General features: G+C 37.6%; 1 protein-coding gene across 3 annotated transcripts in view; it reads left to right on the top strand.

Moving 5' to 3' along the window:
- MID1 (midline 1) overlaps window positions 1–19,275 on the top strand; it is a 242,120-nt gene extending 222,845 nt beyond the window's left edge. For all 3 annotated transcript variants that reach the window (XM_027645511.1, XM_027645503.1, XM_027645520.1), the window contains exons 7-10: window positions 2,584–2,727; window positions 11,127–11,288; window positions 13,286–13,493; window positions 15,080–19,275. In XM_027645511.1, the coding sequence (XP_027501312.1) occupies window positions 2,584–2,727; window positions 11,127–11,288; window positions 13,286–13,493; window positions 15,080–15,428 (863 nt within the window). In that variant the 3' untranslated portion in view covers window positions 15,429–19,275. The remainder of the gene's footprint in view (window positions 1–2,583; window positions 2,728–11,126; window positions 11,289–13,285; window positions 13,494–15,079) is intronic.
- The last annotated feature ends 694 nt before the right edge of the window (window positions 19,276–19,969 follow it).

Genomic DNA, 19,969 nt, shown 5'->3' on the forward strand with positions numbered 1-19,969 from the left:
TTAGACTAACCTGGTTGAGAGGGAGTAGTTATGCTCACAAGGTCCATTACTTCTGAGAGCAAATTTAAGAAACTGTGTTTCTACTGTTACTGGCTTTCAGGCATTTCAGATGTGATTACTGACTTTTTCAGTGTGTCTGCTCAGTTTTGAGTAGAAAAGAAGTAAAACAGCCTTCAGCAACAATTTTTCTCTCTTTTGAGAATGTTGATTCACAAATGCAGGTGGATAAAAGTCTGAGTGTCTGAAGCAGTTACCACTCCCAGATATTTGCTCTGATCCTCTATGGAGAACTGAAGGGTGTATTATGTCTTCTACTGCTGTGCTGAAAGCATGCTGGGCTTCCTGAACAGTGGTGGATCACATCTGAGTCACAAAGGGGAATTTGACAGTGCAGCCTGGAGCTTTCCCTGTGGCACCTGAGCTCTGTAGCAGTCCCAATGAATTCAGTAACCAAATCTCACACTGTCAAATGTAATAATGAAGCTAACTGGATGAGATCAACCTCTTTAATTGCATTACAATCTTACACTCTCTAAAGGAGTATGTGCTGTGGAATAATGAATTTGGCAGTTAGATTTCTGCATTATACATTTTGTTGTAACAAAGCATTTGAATGTAGACTTCCCTGCGTTTCTGTAGGAGAAGCAGATGTATTTGCTTTATGCTGAGTGGTTTATGAAATGAATGTTGCTGAAGATCTGAATTTCATGCAGTATAGTCTCAGGTGGGTGGAGGTTAATCACAAGAGCCAGGGAATATATGTCCTGCTTAGGTCAAATCTCTTTTCAATCATTCATATTACATGAAGGCCTGTAAATTTCCAGCTATAAGGCGGGGTGTGTATATGAAGAGCGAAATTAGGCTGCCATTTGCAAAGGACTTGAAGACACCTAGGTGCAATTGAAATACAGTTTACAGTTCATTAAACCTTCAGTCATTTTTGCTTTCTATGACTTTTTATTTTCTGTGTTGAGATAACAGTAAGTACGTTTCCCAAGTAAAATATTTTGCTGTGTTAGGTGAAGGAGATGACTGAAGAAGACTTTAGTTGAATACCAGCACACCAAAAAATGGATTCAATTGTATATTTTTAATTAAGACTTATTCTTTTTTTTTTTTTGCTTTGAAATGCAGGCAAAATATTAATACAAAGCCTCAGCTAGGAAGAAAAAAAAAAAACAACTCCATTGATTTTTCAACTGGATACATTTTTGAAACATTGTTGATAGTACCACTAACCTCTCCAGAAAACTATGGAGAGTTTTCCTTCTCTTTTTGTTTATATTCTCCTCCTGGGTAACTGTTCTTATTTTAGTTTATTTCTCTTTCTTTTCATTAATACCCACCTGTCCCAAGGGTTCATCTGCCAATTTAAAAAGAAAGACATTGGTAAACTTCCATGATACTTTATTTAGAGCATCACAAATCATGACCGTATCATGAAAGACATTTGAGCACTTCCTTATGCCTCTTAGTTGAAAGAAGTTGCTTGGAAATGTGTCTGCACTTTAATCCTTTGGAACATACATCAGTAAACCAGACACATGAACTGCAAAAATTCTTAATGGAAAGTAAAATAAATGTTTTATAAAAATAAGATATTATAAAAGTAAAGGTGAAATTCCTTCAGAGAGATTTTTTTAGAGGCCATTATTTGTTACTAACAGAGGTTAAAGACCTGACAGAAAAAAAATAAACAAAAAAACTCCAAAAACCAACCAAACTCAAAACCAAACAGTCAGAGTTTACTTCCTTTTCCTTTAATACAGGCATATTTTGGTTGTTTCACCTTGAGTGCCCCCCTTCTTCTCTCTGTGACAGTTGGGAGAAACACTATTGAGCACAAGAATTTTTTTTTTTTTTCATAATGTGGCTTGTAGAGAAGGTGGTTAGTAATGAAGCTCCCACTGAGACAAGAATGAGAAAGATTCACCAGTCTTTGAAAGAGAGACTCACTTCTTTCTTATTTAGGTGTTTGGCTTTGTAAAGATTGCAAACAAGGAAAATTTAGACCTAAGGAGTTTGCTTCAAGTTTCACGTATTTAAATAGCTCTTTAAAGAGAGAGTAGAAAATTGAGCATGAAAGTATGAGTGTTTGGAGCTTCCCCAAAATTGTATTTTTTAAATAGCACTTAAGCAAATCTCTGGTAAGATAGATTAGCCAAACACTGCTTTCAAGTCAACTCAGAAGAGTGTTGACTCTCCCTCTTGATACACATCAATGAAACTTTAATAATTTTGGTACGATGGTCCGAGCAATCCTAGAAAAAGTAACATATCAATTGTACCCATTTAATCACAGTTTAATGCGACCAACAACACATCACTTGTTCTAGGGCATCTGAAACTAAAGCTACTTTAATACAAATAATTTTCAAAATCTGAAGTTCTTGATAGCAAGAATTCTTTTCCAACAGTTTTTTTATAATCAAAGTTACCACTGGAATTAACAAAACACTGCTGAAAAGTCTGTTAGATGGTATTGCTCCAAATTCATGGATCGGTTGCATCCCCTAAGTCTCAGGTGAGAGGGGAAATACTTTACTGATTGTGTCAGTAAGCCTCCTCTGTTGTATCTCACAGCTCCCAACCCACCCACCATTCGAGAAGAGCTCTGTACAGCTTCATATGACACCATTACTGTCCACTGGACATCGGATGATGAGTTCAGCGTGGTCTCTTACGAGCTGCAGTACACCATCTTCACTGGACAAGCTAATGTTGTTAGTAAGTATAAATCTTCTCTTTTGTAGTTCTGTTTCCTTATGGTTTCTCTGTAAACCAAGTGCCTTTAAATATAAATGTACTCCTTTATCAAGAACAAAAAGGAAAAAATGTTTTGTGGGAAGATTTAAAGCCACAATTTTAAATCCAAACCAATAATGTTTTTAAAAGGTTTTAAAATACAGAATTAATTCACTTAAAATTTCTTGTGTCTTTTCTGGGAGTGCTGTATACTGGGAGCTTTCAAAGACTAAACCCAGCCCATATTCCCAGAGGTATAAGTATTGTCTATGATAGCAAGACTTGTCTCTTGCGTCCTAAGTCCCTTGTTGCAGATGTAGCAGGTTCAAAGACCTCAGATCCACTGTCTGCACTAATCAGGGATTTGGGAGCCTGTGTAGAACTGGTCAATAGGTAGCACTGCAGCCCCGTTGTCATTTAGATAAACTTGATGACTTGACCCTTGTCAGAAATACAGATTAAGGTCTTCCTCTGATTTTTATTATCTTCATGACTACAAAGCATGGGTCTCAATTAGTGTGCTAAAGGCTAGGTCAGAACACATCAATGCTTACATCAATGGAACAACAATTAATATTATAACTTTTCTGACTTATAATGACATTAACAAATGTTGTCTACTTTGTAGTATAGCACATTTTTTATCAAATTCACTCTATATTTTGAAACTGTGATTTTCTTTAATGACAAAATGTACTGACTGTTCCTTGGATTTTTAATTGTTAAATAATTATTCCTCTAAGAAAAAAGTACTGTTTAATCTTAGGTCAGGAAGTTGACACTTCTGGGTTCAGAGTTCTGCGATCACTGGGATCACTGACTATGAATTTGGAGAAGTCTTTCAGCTTCTTCCTTTTCCCTTTTAGTGGGAATACCACTAGCTGACACATACTTGCTTTAAGAAACAAGGATTATGAAATTAACCAAATCAGTCTGAAGGTGGAGTTTGTTTAGTCAATGTGTATGTAGACTAGGAACTCACTGCCACAGACGGTTGTTGTGTTCTTGAGTTCAAGAGATGCCTGGAGAGATCATGCAGGAAAAGTCCACTGAGCACAATGAAGTGCAGAGACTTCCTCCTGGCTTAGGAAGTCCCAGAGCTGTAAGCTCTTGAGGTTTGGGAGAGCATGGTGAAAAATGGTTACTGTGTGCTTTCTGGGTTCCTTAACACCCTCCTATGCCCTCACCTTTGTCCACATCAAATGCCCTGGCCCCACACTGAGCTAGGAAGGGTTAGTTCTGACCCAGTGCAGAAGTGTTTTTCTTCTTGGAAAATTTGTTTAAATACTTTGATGAAAGTCCATGCTGTGGACATGCTTACATGCTTTATATCAGTGGAGAAATGGTATGGTCTATGCCAATTTTCAGTACTGAGCCAAGCTCTCGCACTGGCTCCTCTGCTGCTATGTGCACCTCATTTTCTCCATCGCTAATGAGGAGTTTGTTTTCCAAGCCATCTGAAAAGATGGTACTTTTTTAAGTACCATACTGTGAATGCATTATAGTATGCAGGATTGACTGAAAAATAAACTAGATTATTGAAAATCTGATGAATGTTTTACCAAAATCTCCGTTTAGTATTTCCCTTGACAGCCTGATTTTGAAAAACACACAGTAAAATTTAAGATTGCTGGAAAGACCAAGTAAACTTCAACACATGCTCCTACATCTAAGCAAGCTGGATAAGGGAAAAGTCTAGTAGTAATTTTGAACAAATTGAAGCAAGGCATATAAGGAAGGAAAATCTTCACTGATTAATCACTACAAAGCAGAGAAAACTTAATGATACAACAGTACTTCCCTTGTTTTCTAACCCATTTTTATCTATGAATTTATGCTAGACAGGTCAATTATTGGCACTGTATGTGAATGACAACAGCAAAAGGTGTGCCATTTCCACACTTTTGTGATGTAGGGTTTTACTCTTTGCTTACTAGGGAATAAATAACAAGATATTTCATATTTAGGCCGTATTGTAGGTTTCCCATGTGGAGATGAAAGCTTTGATCTGTAAAACATGTATCAATTAGTCTCCTTTCAGAGATGCAATATAATTGTCAAGTATAGCATGAAGTGCTTAGTGTGCAGTCTGAACTTTCACTTTAACACATTGTAAAAATGGTGTAATTAAAAGTTTGTAGAGAAAACAAATTAACACTGTAAGAAACTTTGTTTACAAAATGCTCTGTAGACCTTAAATGAAGGTAGGACAAGGTTAAAGAACTAGCACTTTTTTTTTCTTTTTCTCTTTTTCAATGCAGATATCTCTTATGCAAATATTCTGGCTATTACATTCAATTTAATTGAGAGCTATAATGGTAACCAAAATTAAACACATGCATATGGAAGTATATGTGGAAGGCCTTTCTAAATGTCATAAATCTTTTTTTTTAAATCTCATTATTTAATATAGACTTGAACACCTCCAATGGTAATGTTCCCACCAAGTCTAACTGCTATAGATCTGCCCAGGTTTCTAACATGTGAGACTCTCCCAGTTCATTCCAACTTACACTGGTACTGGAGATTTGCGCACTAACATCACAAAATGATAATGGAATCACTTAGGCTGGAAAAGACTTCTAAGATCATTGAGTCGAACCATTAACTTAACACTGTCAAGTGCACCACTAAACCATGTCCCTAAGTACCACATTGGCATGTCTTTTAAACACCTCCAGGGATGGTGACTCAACCACTTCCCTGGGCCTTTACATGAAGAAGTTTTTCCTAATATCTATTCTAAACCTCCCCTGAGGCAACTTGAGGCCATTTCTTCTTGTCCTGTCAATCCTATCCTGATTTTACTCAGAACACTGCCTGGATGTTTATTGACTTTGTTGCATTCTATTCTTTGTCCTGAAGAAGGATCTAATCTCCCAACAGTTGTTATAAATGGCTTTCCAAGATTGTTCTTAGAATATTGGAGTGTACCTTAATAGCTCCATTGAACACAGAGAGCTGCTGCCACTGCAGCCTTCATGTTTTGATGAAATGAAGCTAGGTGATTTTTCTTAATCCTGTTTTAATGAAATAGACTTTGGGTTAGCACAAATTTCTTCCTACGTGTGGCATTTGCATGCTGTTGCATGTAACTATATTTTTATTTCTCTGTCGTATCCCAAAAAGTTTCCATTAGTATTGCTTGTTGCCTCTGGCAGATAATGTAAACAGGTTCATAGACTGCCTTCAGTTCTGTGTTTTTGTGGCTATGAATTAGTCACCAGGGAGTAGCTAGAGTACTGCATTAAACCAACAAGTTTTTTCCCCCGAGACAGTAGGAATCACTTTGCATACATATCCACCTACCGTGCTAATGGAGGCTGTTATTTTAGAATCTGTTTCTTAAACCACATAGCCAGCCTGACTGCACTTTCCACTCCTCAGTATATTTCCCCCACCAGAGGCATATATCATTCAGAGATTGCTAAGAATTCAGTAACAAAAACAAGCAATGCTATGTTTTTCTAGTATATTTTCTATCCAACATAATCAACCATATTCTTTTTTATTAACTGAAAAATTGGAAAGTTAACATTTGATGGAAAAGGTCCAAATAGAGTATTTCATTTGAATCCTATTTCATACAGGAAATATTATTTCCAAATGTGGCCAAACTGCTTGGCTATTCAATGCTTGGCAGCCCTGTTCTGTGCATAAGAGCAATATGGAACTTTAGATTAAGCAGGCTTTACCTAAAGCAGTTGTTCTCAGAGTTATACCATTTGGACATTTGCATTTCTGAGATGCAGCTAATCACCTGCAATCTGAATATGGTAAAGGTTTTTAAAATTACTTTGTCACTAGCTAGCTAACATGCATTATGACTTCATTATCCCATTTCAATAAATTTTCAAGTATTCATTGAGTATGCCTTTTTTAACATATTTGATATAATGTGCTTCAGGAGGGTTCAAATTTAAACACTCATTTTTTTCTAGCTCTGATACAAGATGTCCACGAAAAATGCGTCTCTTTTTTTTAACAAAAAACAGTAAATAATTCTCTCTTGGTGGTAAAGGGAATCAGGGTTAATTAGTTATATAGTCTAATTACAAAAATTAAGGATACAGTGTACTACTGTCAGAACCTTTTCACTGTTATATGATTCCTTTTGCTATGAGACAGGACAAGAATTTTTGAAGGATCCAAGACAATTAGGAGCCCAAACTTTCATGAAAAACAATGAATTTATGATTCACCTCTTAATTTTTTAATATTCTAACTTTTGTCTCTTTCTGGAAGTTCTATTTTATTAAAAATATATTCCTTACAATCTTCAGATTTATACAGAAGGTTTTAATATTTTTTAATGACACAAAAGTAAATTTGGGATAAAACCAGGAAAACTGCATCTTGAAAATAATTTTTATTCAAAGCATTTAAAAATAATTAAAATGCTCAAGTGATTAAATAACCTTCCCATGACTTTGGTGCTCCTCTTCCAGTTTTCAAGAAGATATCTTTTATTAAAATCTGCCAGTGTAAATTTTAGGAGGATTTACACCCTGTGATTTTTCCCATCTGTTTTTTAAAGTGCATCAACAGCCAACACCAGGGAAATATCTTTACAAATTATTATCTCCGGACTCTGAGAAACTTGTTTTAAAAACTCATATATCCTTACGGACATCACTGTGCTCACTGCACCATTCCAGGATGTAATTTAAATTCTCTACATTTTTGTTAGGCTACAGTTTTAAAATACATTGTTTTACCATCTGCGTAGCCCTGTAAAAAGCCCTGGGTTTTTGAAACAAGAAACCTGAATGTAGCCTGGATTAGGATTGGGTACAATAGGAGACCCTTAACTCCTGCTGCTGCTCCAGTGAAGAGATGTGTGCTTTTCCACTTCACCTGCTGCCACCAGCAGGGAGCTGAGAGGGCAAACACTGCTCCCGAATGCCAGTGTGACCAGGCTGCTTGCTCATTTCCCTGAGCTCTCTTAATCATATTCTTTTGTATTCAGAGAAGAAAGGCTGTCCTGACAGGGCATATCTGGAGACAGATTCTTTTGATGCAGTGACAAATTATTCTTTCATACTTAAAAGCTTAAATTGGCTGCCACTGGTAACTATTCTCCATTTTGAAGGAGTTTGGACTTGTAGTTCGGCATCATCAAAACTTCATTCCTAAGATTTTTGATTCAAAGTACAATTTCAAACCTGTTATCAAATATCTCACAGTCAGGAAGCACAAGAACATATCATGAGGCCCTTGATGCATAGGCAAGATCTGAGCTTGTTGAGACAGCAAGGTTTGTCAAGCAAAGTAACCAAGTCAGTCGCTGCACATCCAACATTCATTGTACACCAGTACACCAAGAGTGTCTTCTGTCATCAAAGAGGATAGAACATTCCCCTGGAACATGAGTCAAGTTAAAGGGAGGGTTCCTAACTCTCGCTATTGACTGTGCAGAGAGTTTAGGTACATAAGGTCCTTAGTGATTATTGGCTACATATAAATCCACATACACAGGAGGAGAGCATAAACTTAAGAGGAGACTCATAGCAATGCAACAGTACCTTTACAGTCCTTCATATACTTATTTAGGTCAAAATTTTATACTTCGTTAAGGAGCAATCAGTCTCTGAGGGGTATCATGAAAAGTGTAAGGCAAGCCTGAAAAATGTGCCCATTAAAGAGTTGTAATGACTAATACAAATCTAGTTTAGACATGAGTTAGCAAAAATCTGGGCATTTCTGTGTCTGCATAAGGGTTAGTTTATATATGGTTTATGTATATCATAGAACTTTGCTTTCAAAGTTTGGTTGTGGGTGAAGAAGACATTTCTAGGATTACTGTCTGTATCCATCCCACTTACTGTCATATGTTATTTGTTAACCCATCAGAGGCATCTTAGTTAAGGATTCTTTGGTCATCCTGCACTTCATCTAAATCCAGTGCTTCATTTTGTTTTATTTGAACTTCATACTTTTTTGCAATAGTCCTATGAGTCCAGCAAGGAATGGTCTCAGTGCAAAATCATTGTGGTAGTTTAGCTACAGAACAAGTGTGCCTGTACTCTAATACCCATGGTAAACTGGGAAAAGATGAGGTTTCCTCTGAGCAGTCAGTGAAATATGTCAGGAAGCTGCTTTTTTTGCTTCCTTTCTTCCACTTAAGAAAGCCATTCACACACAGCCTAAGAAAATAGATAAGATTCAGAGTTTATGGCTTAGTGAAAGAAGACATGGACTTGTGTTGCTACGAGTGGTTTACTACCAAGTTTACTACCATGCCCAACTGGGGTTACCATGACAATAACACTGGGTTCTTTTTCTTCATGAGGAAGGCAGTTGATTGCTCTATATGACCTAGTTTTTCAATAGTCTTGAGAAAAGCAGTGCTGCAAGGTTGCTTTTCTGTGCTGCTTCTATTCATGTATAGCAAACAGTTGGAATCTCTTGTAGCTGATATTTAGGGAGGCTAAATGTAGTCAGATGTTACTACATGTCACTTGGATGCTCACTGGTTGGTACATAAGGAACATGCCAGAATTCTCTTTTTTCCACCCAGTTTACACTAAGAAACTGCAACAAAGAAATGTTGTCATTCTGGTAAATCATGGTCCAAAGGCCACAACCCATATGTGACTTCAACCAGGGGCTTAGACTTCCAGACTTCAAATCAGGGTGATGAAGGAGAGTGACTCATCTCATGTCATTTTAGATAGCTGAAGTTAGGGATCTCACCTATGCTAGTCACCCAGGCTTCTTCTGTGGACAAGAAAAGAGAGACACTTGTGGCTGGTAGGATGTTCACATGTGGAGAAGTGAAAGAAACTTGTTACTGAATTCTGCCTCTGCTCAGAATCCAGAAAAATAGGTTAGGCATTGTAGCTCATCATTAGATGTCAAGATAACATGAATCCAACTTGAAACTGTGCTGCAGTTACCCGTTTGCACAGCAGGATGAATATCTGCCTGCCTCTTGAGGATGCTTTGTAATGTAAGGGAATTTTGACACACAAGCTTCATTATTCTTAAGATTGATATTTGGAGTTTGAATTCTGTTTCTAATGGTATTTTGTTATGAAGAACACATCCCAAATGCTTATGAATTGTCTATGAGTCTGTAAAAACCTGTATCACAGGTCTGTTTCTTTCAAGTTTTGTATTCAGTAGCCTTTTAAATTTTATTTTACGTAAAGGTTTTGTATTGTCTGATATGCACAGCTGAAATTACTACTGAGTTCTCTTTACTACTTACTGGTTTGCTGGTAAAACATTAATCAAAAGCTGAAACTGTCTTTAAGTAACAACAACAGCTTTCATAATATATTCTATGCGCAGTAAAGGCAGAGACCAAGAAGGCTGTCAGGTTCCTAATCAAGTCAAACATTTTTCTATTAAGTTTTCCAGGCTTACATATGTATGCACATACGTACACTTCCATCTACATCTATCTTTTTCTAGCTGTGTAACCATGTAAAAGGTTGTGAATATATATACTCTTCATGAATGTTAAATTTTTTATTTATGTAAACATTTATAATATGAGAGCTATAAGACTGGGGATCCATTAGACCAGGAGTTGTTCCAAATATAGAATAAGTAATATGGATGATTGACTGCCAATGCAGTTATACCACAGTAGGAAAAAATGTACGTCAATTAATAAGTTAATTTTAATGGAGCGTTTTCCTGTTTTGGTTATGATATTGCTACTCCCTTATTTTACTTAATTCCTATATATTATACTTCTATGATTGTCATCAAATGTACCCAAGAACTTTTATAAATGTAAAATTTGCCAGATCTTTCCCAGCTGGCATCTCAGCACAAGGACATAAATCAAAAAGTTGTGTCCAATAAATTTACGGGCTGAAATTACTTTCTAGCAAAGTCTGACATGTAAGAATCAAAGCTTTCTCTGAAGACCATTCTCTACCCTGTTTGGCCTCCCATGATTTGCTTCAGGTTCTGAAGAATGCATACCTGTGGACTGTCAGCAAAGGTGCCTCCCCAGCCCTCCTGGCTTTACTGCTTATGTTAGTTTTCTGAGGCTTAAACTGAGTTCATTAATCCAAACAGTAGATTGATGGGGTCGTCATAATCCTCTAGCTCTTAAGCAATAAAGAATTCCTTGTGCTGGGATATGAAAAATCTCAGACTGCTAGTATCTCCACTGAGACATTTCTTAAATGCCCATTTTTTATGGTTGACTTCACATAGCAGGAACTTAAAAGGTACCATGGCTGAGGGTTGATGAAATGAGTTAGTGGCATTAAGTAGTGGTTCACTAGATGTAATAACACTTTAAAAGGTATAGAAGCAAAATTCATATTGGTCGTTGGGTTCCTGGGAATGCTCTAAATGTCCCTCTGTTACAAAGTGTTTAGTGTGTTATGACTGATGTGCTCTATTTGAAATTGCAGGTTTATGCAACTCAGCCGACAGCTGGATGATTGTTCCTAATATCAAACAAAACCACTACACGGTGCACGGGTTACAGAGTGGCACTAAGTACATCTTCATTGTTAAGGCCATTAATCAGGCAGGCAGCAGGAGCAGCGAGCCTGGCAAACTCAAGACAAACAGTGAGTAATGTGAGATCCAGCATGCATGCATTCTTTCTGGCCTTCCTTTTTAGGTTTGCTCTTCAGAAGATACAAGAGCACAGAGCAGTTTACTTGTTTAAAGTACTTTCCACAATGAAAGCCACTTCTTTAACTCAATTCAAGAATGCCAGAGTCTTCGGTAGTGCAGAAAATCTTTTTTTTTTTTTTTTTTTTTGAGATGCATCTGTTGTTTGGTCACTGGAACTACCACATAGGAACAGAGCCATCACATGTCAAATGGTTGAAAATACTCTTTTGTGAATTTGTTTTAATATCCTCTCTATTCTTTTACCTCTACAAAGCAAAAGCTTTTCTTATGTTTGCAATAAAACCTTTTATTTTGGTGTAGTGTTCAGAAGATAATTTCTAGTCTAATTTTATCCACCAAAATTATATCTTTTTAGGACATTGGAAAACTTCTTAGCTTTATCCGCCTCAGTTTTTTATGGAGTTCTGCAAGGTGGTAGAGTAGTCAGAGATCCCACTTCAAAAAACAATGGTTATACAAATTAATAGCAGATGTAGAATAACAATTTTAAGACTCATTTTCAGCTGTTTTCTTCTTGTGTCTTAGCCAACCTCTCAGTCATGTAGTCATCGTGGGCAGCTCTGAGAGCTGGAAAGAAAACACCGGGATTTATGCATCCTCTGAAACCTGCTTATTGTAGGGGGGTGCTTGAAGAGGGGCAATACTGAATGTTACAAGAACAATACTGAAGAGAATGGCATGTACAGCTTTCTGATTTCCCCCTTTCTGCTATTAACCTGTGCAGTGTGACCAAACACAATTCAATACAGAGAGACATCCTTCAGATACTGCTTCAGCACACAAAGGCTACTAACCAGTCAGAGAGGCAGGCCATACATATGTTACTGTTACCAGGTGGTAAGAAATAGTCCCCAAATACTTTCCAATGGGTTTATTTTATATTTAGTCATAATACATAATTAAATGCACATTGCAAAAGTAGATAACCCTGAACAATTTACATCTTACTTGAAGTACATGTGCCAATGCCTCACACAGACTTCATGAGAGTGCTTGTTTTCATTTTCTTTGCATGTCATCAAATCTTCCAATTACATGTTTTTCCCCTTGAAATAGAAGAGAGTAAGAAGGGGAAAGTGCTTTACTGGATTACTTGTGGAGTCATACTTTTCTAGTTGTCTTCTGGTGGAGGTAAATGATCTTTCTGCCTTCTGACAAAATAAGCAAGCCTGTCAGAATTGTGGTAGGCTTTATATATCTACAGGGTTCAGTTTACCAAATAGCTTCCTGTTATTGTCTACAAATCTTGTGCTACAGCCCAAGATACTTGCCAAGAGCAACAGCCTCAATAATGTTATTACACCATATTATTTGGACCAAGTTACAGTTCACTTCCTTCTTTTAATGCACAGTATCCCGTACCACATGGGCATCCTTCCAAAGCAATCCTGAATTGTTGACTGTGTTTCTTATAAGTAAAGCTGTGAGTGAATGAATGAAGAGACAATGCTAGTGTTAAACTCATTTTGTGGGATTTGAAATCATACTTTTTGTAGGAATAATGAAGATGTTAGTATGGAGCCCTATCCCTAAAGAATTAATTGAACACAATTTATTCTAGATCTAATATGCTCTGAAAAAAAGCAACCCTCAGACCACTATTAGCATGTATATTGGTTTCAATTACATGCAAGAATCAGAGTATTCTGGTTACCTCTAGGTCAGAGATAAAGGACATGATGATTATGCAGGGCTCTTTTCAGGGATTATCGACACAGGGAAGTTGGTGCACAAAGAAATTGACAGTAAACTGACAGTGCAATGCAAACGAGCTATTGCAGGGATCAGAATAGGTTAGTCTATCTCAAGAACGCTTGAGAGGAGGAAATTAATATGGTTATGTAATCTTGCAGGCTTCTTAGAGGCTCACTAATCCACTCACCTTTTCAAAATCAAAGCCAAGTCATCTTTTACTCTGTGTCTCTAGGTCAGCCATTTAAACTGGACCCCAAATCTGCTCATAGAAAATTGAAAGTGTCTCATGATAACTTGACGGTGGAACGCGATGAAACATCCTCCAAAAAGAGTCACACACCAGAGCGATTCACAAGCCAAGGGAGCTATGGGGTAGCTGGCAACGTGTTCATTGACAGCGGGCGGCATTACTGGGAAGTGGTTATAAGCGGGAGTACGTGGTATGTATATAAAAATGTATGTGAAAAGAAGCACTAGTTCACACCATGCAGGTGCTGGCATAGTTTGTCTGACAGAGACCAGTAGCAGAAGCATGGGGAAGAGTGTGAGAGCAGGCCAAGCATATATTTTCACATAGTTTGTCAGACTATTTTCCCAATCTCCAGTGCTTTTGGACTCTGGAACTAAATCTGTCACATTAAACATCTTTATATTTAGCAGTCTTCACAGGAGTTTTACTTCATGTCTGGGAATTATTGTTTTTTTGAACCCATGTACAGTACATTTTGAGAGCGAACTTTGTAAATGTGATCGTTTCTCTACTAAATGTGAAAGATTTCCATGTCCTTCAGTAAGAAAAAATAAATAAAAATGAGGACAGTTTGGTGATCCAGTTCCACAGGGACAGAGATTGGATTTGCTTCTGGGGAGGGGATGTGGAGCAGCAGAGCTGTAGGTCTGTGCCCCAGGGTATGAAGCAAGGGGAAGGAAATAGAAGAGTGCTTTCCTCCACTTCTGAATGATCCTCTATGTCATATGAGGGCAGATTTCCAGAGGCCTTTAGTCAATGGAAGAGATGTTATCCTTTGGTATTCAAAGGCATCATGATGAAGGTTAGTGGAGTGGAAAAATCAGTAAGGTCTTCAGGTATTGCCCACTGTCTCGAACAAGAAAAATGCTGTTTGTCTGTGTCAGTGCTAAGAAATGGAAAAAAAGTAACTTATGGCACATTAATCTCTGTTGGTTGAAAGCCCAACAAATACTGCAGTGTCTCTAAAACGTGAGGAACTTTTAAATTTCTGTTATATATGACAAATCAGGTATTTGTCCTCAGTGTCCATTAACAAGAACATTTTCACAACCCTTTTATCCTGCACATCTTGCCATAAATTATAGTTTCCAGAGCAAATCTCTTCACCTACCTTGCTTCACTTGGCCAGAAACCCAGTCTCAAAAATGCTCATTTGAATCTGAAAACCACACATCTGGCAAAACATTTTAGAAAATCGCAAAATGTTTTTTTTTTAATGTGTCCTTGATGTTTACTCTTGCATGCCTTCTTCTGGGCCATATATTAAAGGAGCAAGGAGAGGTCAGATTAGCTGACAGTCAGCAGCGTATTTTAAAATCAGTTAATTCCTCTGCATTCATCTGTTGGAATGGAAATTTGGAGCCAGTGATTTTATAGAATCATAGAATCAACCGGGTTGGAAGGGATCTCTGAGATCATCAAGTCCAACCCTTGATCCCCACCACCATGGTTACTAGACCACTCTGAGCTGCTGAATACTCAACAATCTTCCTTTTGAATACCAGAGGTAAGTACTCATAAAAATTGCCATAGCTACCAAACTAGAAACAATACAATGAGTTTCCCTGATCTCTCAAATCCAAAAGAGAGACAAAGAAAAACATTAATTAGACCTGTGCAGGTATTGTGGTGAAACATCACTTAACCAGAACTTAAACCAGCAGCAGTAAGAGGCTGGAGCATTCCAGTGAGTCTTCTGGGCTAACATTTGACTTCACAGAGACACCAACATGGCTGGAAGCATTTGTTTCCTTGAGATGTTCTTTTCTTTTGCAGGTATGCTATTGGTATTTCCTACAAGTCAGCACCGAAACACGAGTGGATCGGAAAGAATTCTGCCTCCTGGGTGCTTTGCCGCTGCAATAACACGTGGGTGGTGCGGCACAACAGCAAAGAAATCCCCATCGAGCCTGCCCCTCACCTCCGGCGGGTCGGGATTTTGCTGGACTATGACAACGGCTCCCTTGCTTTTTACGATGCTTTGAACTCCTTACACCTTTACACTTTTGACATTACTTTTGGGCAGCCAGTGTGCCCCACGTTCACAGTGTGGAACAAGTGTTTGACCATTATAACTGGCTTACCTATCCCTGACCACCTGGACTCCTCGGAGCAGCTCGCATGACTGCTAAAAGCCAAAAGGTAGGACAGCACATCTTCCCAGGGTGGCCAGGCAGATGCCTGCAGGAGTTTGCCTGGGGCTGGTGGACCTATGTGGCATCCTGGCCATCGCTGCCAAATTTGGCCAAAACTGAAAAGGAGAGAATATCTCTTTCTGTGTACTCTGTAAGGAAGAACAGGAGGTGGCTTTAAAAGTATCTTGGAACTTTCTTTTGCAGTTGGTTTTGTTTGGTTGGTTTTGTATTTAGTCTCTTACTGGAAGATTTATAAATTATTTATAAAAATAAAAAAAAAAAAAAAAAGAAGTGAAAGCCTGGTTTGGACCCCTGGAAAATTACTTTTTTTTTTTCCTGCACATTGATGGCCCTATTAATTAAAGTTTCATCAGCCTTTTGAATAATTTTATTTTACAGTGGATAAAAGCAGGAAATTGGAAGGATGAAAACTGCACAGTGGACAAGTCAGTATACTGCAGGTTTTACTCGTACCAACATTAGTGGTCTCACTGCCAGCCTTATTGAGTGTGAGATCTCCCAACTTCTACTTTGCACATGGAAGTGTGCAGACCAAAAGAACAGAAATAAAAAGGAGAGCCAGCCAGCACAGCAAAAGAATGAAGTTTAATTTACTTCTGTTCACAGGGTAGTGCTCTCTCAGTTAATAAAAAACATGTGGAATATCTCCTAGAAATGTGAGTGGATAAATCATCTGGTGATTTATTTTATTGATGGCAACATTCCCATCTACCAGTGCTTCGCTTTCGTCTTTGGGAAACATTATAGAATCACTGAGGATGTGGAAGACTGATACCATCTCTGAGAATCAGCAACACTGGAGGGGAGCAGCCAATCCAAGGTCTGACTGTAGACTAATTTGATAAAGCACGGCATCATTTAAGGATTGATTGTAATAGAAGATGTCACGGTTCTGATGGTAGACATATGAATGCTTATTGCTGATTTTACAAGGTTCAACATAGCAAGCCCAGCCAACAACTCGGAAGTGAGACTTGCACCACTTTACCATTGATTTTAAATTAAATACAAATGTTTCACTGTCATACACTGTGTAGTGTCTATAACAAAGCAAGGAAATCTGGTTTACATGTGCTGTATGGAGAAACAATGCAGCTGGAGTGTGCTCATAGTTATTGTCCTGGGTTGTTTGAGAAAGCACAATTCTCTTTGTGAATGAGGAGTAAAGAGCAAGCTTTCAGCAGCAGTAGGAATCTGCATGGGCAGACCCGACATTCATCCTAGTGTTGGTAGATGAGCTTCAGTGAAAACGGTAGAGGTTGTATGTACTTTATCTCAAAGCTGAATCAGGTACATTTTTTCCTGTTTCCCTTCTACAGAATAGAAATCCTTTGTAATTACTGCAATGCTTATAAATATTCATTTTGGGAGATGCTTGAGGCATATGACAACTTTAAAAGAATGGTTTTCCTGTAGTGTTTTGTTGTTACTATGCAAGTGGTTCGAATCTGCCTGTGTAGAGAAAGGATAAATGTAATAACAGCTTTACGAAAAGATTTGCTCGGTAATTTATAACCATGCTTTTGGTGTCTTTTGGAAAAGATGCCTTAATGCACTTTGTTCACTAATGGGTCCAAAATAAAATGGTCCCAAGCTCAGCTTCAGATTTTTAAAATACTGATTCTCCCAGCAAAAGACTATATTACAACTTGCCTTCTGATGATATCAAAAAATTTATGAGCAGAATGAGGAATATGTACATACCTATCTGTTTTTTTCCTTTTTTTAGTAGAAAATAAATGCCTGTTCATGTTCCTTTGATTTCCCTTTATGTGTCATGATAACTGCTGAATTAAATAGAGAAAAATCTGGCAGTACATTGCTGGTACCAGGGCTTTCAGCTGGGCAGCATCCCATTGTTCACAGGCAGGAGCCACTGATCTTTCCAGAGTAGACATAAATAAGACAAAACATGTACACATAGTGAACTGCAGCATTTATCATACTGTCTTTAATAATCAAGAAATGTGTACCCAAAAATTAAAAAGTAAATAAGTCCCCAAACATTACATTTTACAATTCAATACAGTGTTACTGATACAATCTGATATACACTGCCCAGAGGATCTGACCTGGGGTGTTTGGGAGGTAGCTGAGATGGCATGAAAATTTTTATAAAATGAGTTGACAGGAGATGACTGATGCAAAGCAGTGATAAAAATATACACGAATAAAGGAGTTTTAATCTAGGCTTATTACCAAGTTTCTGCCTAAAAGGAAAAGGCATATTAGCAAATTACATGTAGCAAGACTATGTATATTCTCTTTTGCCACAAACATTAAATCTAGAAGCTGATTTCAGAGGTGGATAAACTGAAAACACTCTTCCGTGTTTAGCTATACAGTGTTCGCAGAGATTGAGTTGGATGGAAGCAATACCATGAATTTGGAAAGGTCCCAAATGATCTCACGTATTTTCATTGTAAAGATAGGCCGTGATTCTAAAGACAGATCAGGGTTTTGGCCAATGGAGGAAGAATGGTCTGTTATCTACAGACCTTGCTGAATCATATTTATTTTAACAGAGAACATTTCATTTGGAGCTAAGCCACATTTCTCCAATGGCTTATTAACTCAGTCAGTACTTTTTGTGCATATATGTTTGTGTATGTATGTACACATATGTATGGGTATACACACCAGTATATGCACAAATATGGTGTATATGCATACATACATATATACACAGACAAAGCGACAGCAATTAGTCAGGTATTCCTTTTTTGCTTGTTTCTGGAACAATTTCATATTCTGTATGATGATGAGGAAACAAGTTTGCTATGAATGGTATTCTTCTGGACATTTTTTAACGAACAAAATCTGTTTATTTTGCAATACTTGATTCAATGCCTGATTAATCAATAAAAACTTTCATTTGAAAATGTAGCTTCTGTGGTCTGTGGCATTTTGCATGGTCCATAGTAATGAATTGAAGTACAAGGGAACAGTAATCCTTGTATAAAAATAAAATATGGTACTTTAATGTAGCATGCGGTCTTAGATGAGGGTTTTTCCCTTATTTTTAAAGTTTTGTGACTAGGAATGAGGTAGCATTGTATAATGCTGTGTTTAACAAAGGCAGGTTTTTGAGGAATAGTCTGCTGAAATGCAAGCAATGAATGTGGTATATAAAACTTGTGTTGGCATAATGATTGTTTCAAAGGTGGTTTTAATAACGAAGATGGGATTCAGCAGAGTTAGAGTAAACAATAGCACAATGTCTTTAGAAGATAGTAGCAGCTCAGAGTAGTCTTGAGCTTGAGGTAATGGAAGGGCAGGGGACTTTTTTCTCTGAGGCCAGATAAGATTTTCCATGTGTTAGAGTTCCATGTGTTAATGCACATCTAATAGGGAAAAAAATAATTCACAAATGGGCTGTGTGTCATAAATTATTTAGTAGACTGTCTTCAGCCCACTGTAGTTTCCCATTGTTGGCTCTCACAGATCAATAAAGTTGCTGTATTTTCTGCCATGAGTTTATTCTTTGTCTGTTTTGAGTGTCCCATTTTTCAACTGCTCAGCAAAGAGACTCCCACTGAGCAGTGGGTCCCAAAGGTAGAAGCATAAAAATCCCTCAGGTCTGGGTACAGTGTGAAAAGCAGGAAATCTGCAAGTGCAGGTGAAAACACATGCATGTTCTTCATTATTAGCAATAGTAGGTCACCAGACAGCAACGTGCATCATCTGTTTTTATCCCGTGTCTTAATTGCAAACACTATATTCTTTGCACGTTAGAAAACGCAACAGGACACTATTGACAATGCAAATTAAAGTGTCAGCTCATTAATTAGTTCATTTTGAGATGGTCAGTATCTATAGCACTATGAAAGACTGTGAGAGATTTCATTAAAACATTATTTAATATCTCACACAGTATAAGTATTTCTTTCTTAATTATTCTGATAAAGCAGATTTCTAGTAGTCATCAGATTCTGCTTTTAGTTGCGGCAGCCCAATTTTCAAATAAGCCCATGCTCCAAAACAAAATGAGGATTGCTATTGGCTCTCATGGGTATCACCAAAACTGAGGCTATTCATTTTAGTTGGAAACACTGTCTTCATTTCTGGTTTAGGACTGAAGAAGTTCGCATCAGTGCACACCAGTACCTCAGTAACTGTCCAGGCACACCTGGCCTGAAGGCCTTTGGTGGGGCAGTTGTGGGAAGATGGTGATAAACAAAAATATACACGGGTTGCTTATGTAGTGATGTGCTGGCAATTTTCTTGTAATACAATATCTGATGTCTTTTCACATACTCTTTCTAGTAGTGGGAGTGTGTAGTGAGATATAAGGATATAAAATGCAGTATTTTCCTGTGCTACTGAGTTGGTTGCCCATACAGAAATTAGCACAGTGTTTTTGTCTTCTGCACATTGAGGAAAGTCCTGCTCTCTCCTAAGTGCTGGTTTGTGTTCTTGATTATGCTGAGCTATTTGTATTTATTGTGCTTCCTGAAATGAAAGAAACTCTCTTTACATTCTAAACTTTGCTTTAGTACTTGATTTTCAT

The sequence above is a fragment of the Corapipo altera genome, unplaced genomic scaffold (genome assembly GCF_003945725.1).
Source record: "Corapipo altera isolate COAL_440 unplaced genomic scaffold, ASM394572v1 0, whole genome shotgun sequence".
NCBI classification, from domain to species: domain Eukaryota; kingdom Metazoa; phylum Chordata; class Aves; order Passeriformes; family Pipridae; genus Corapipo; species Corapipo altera.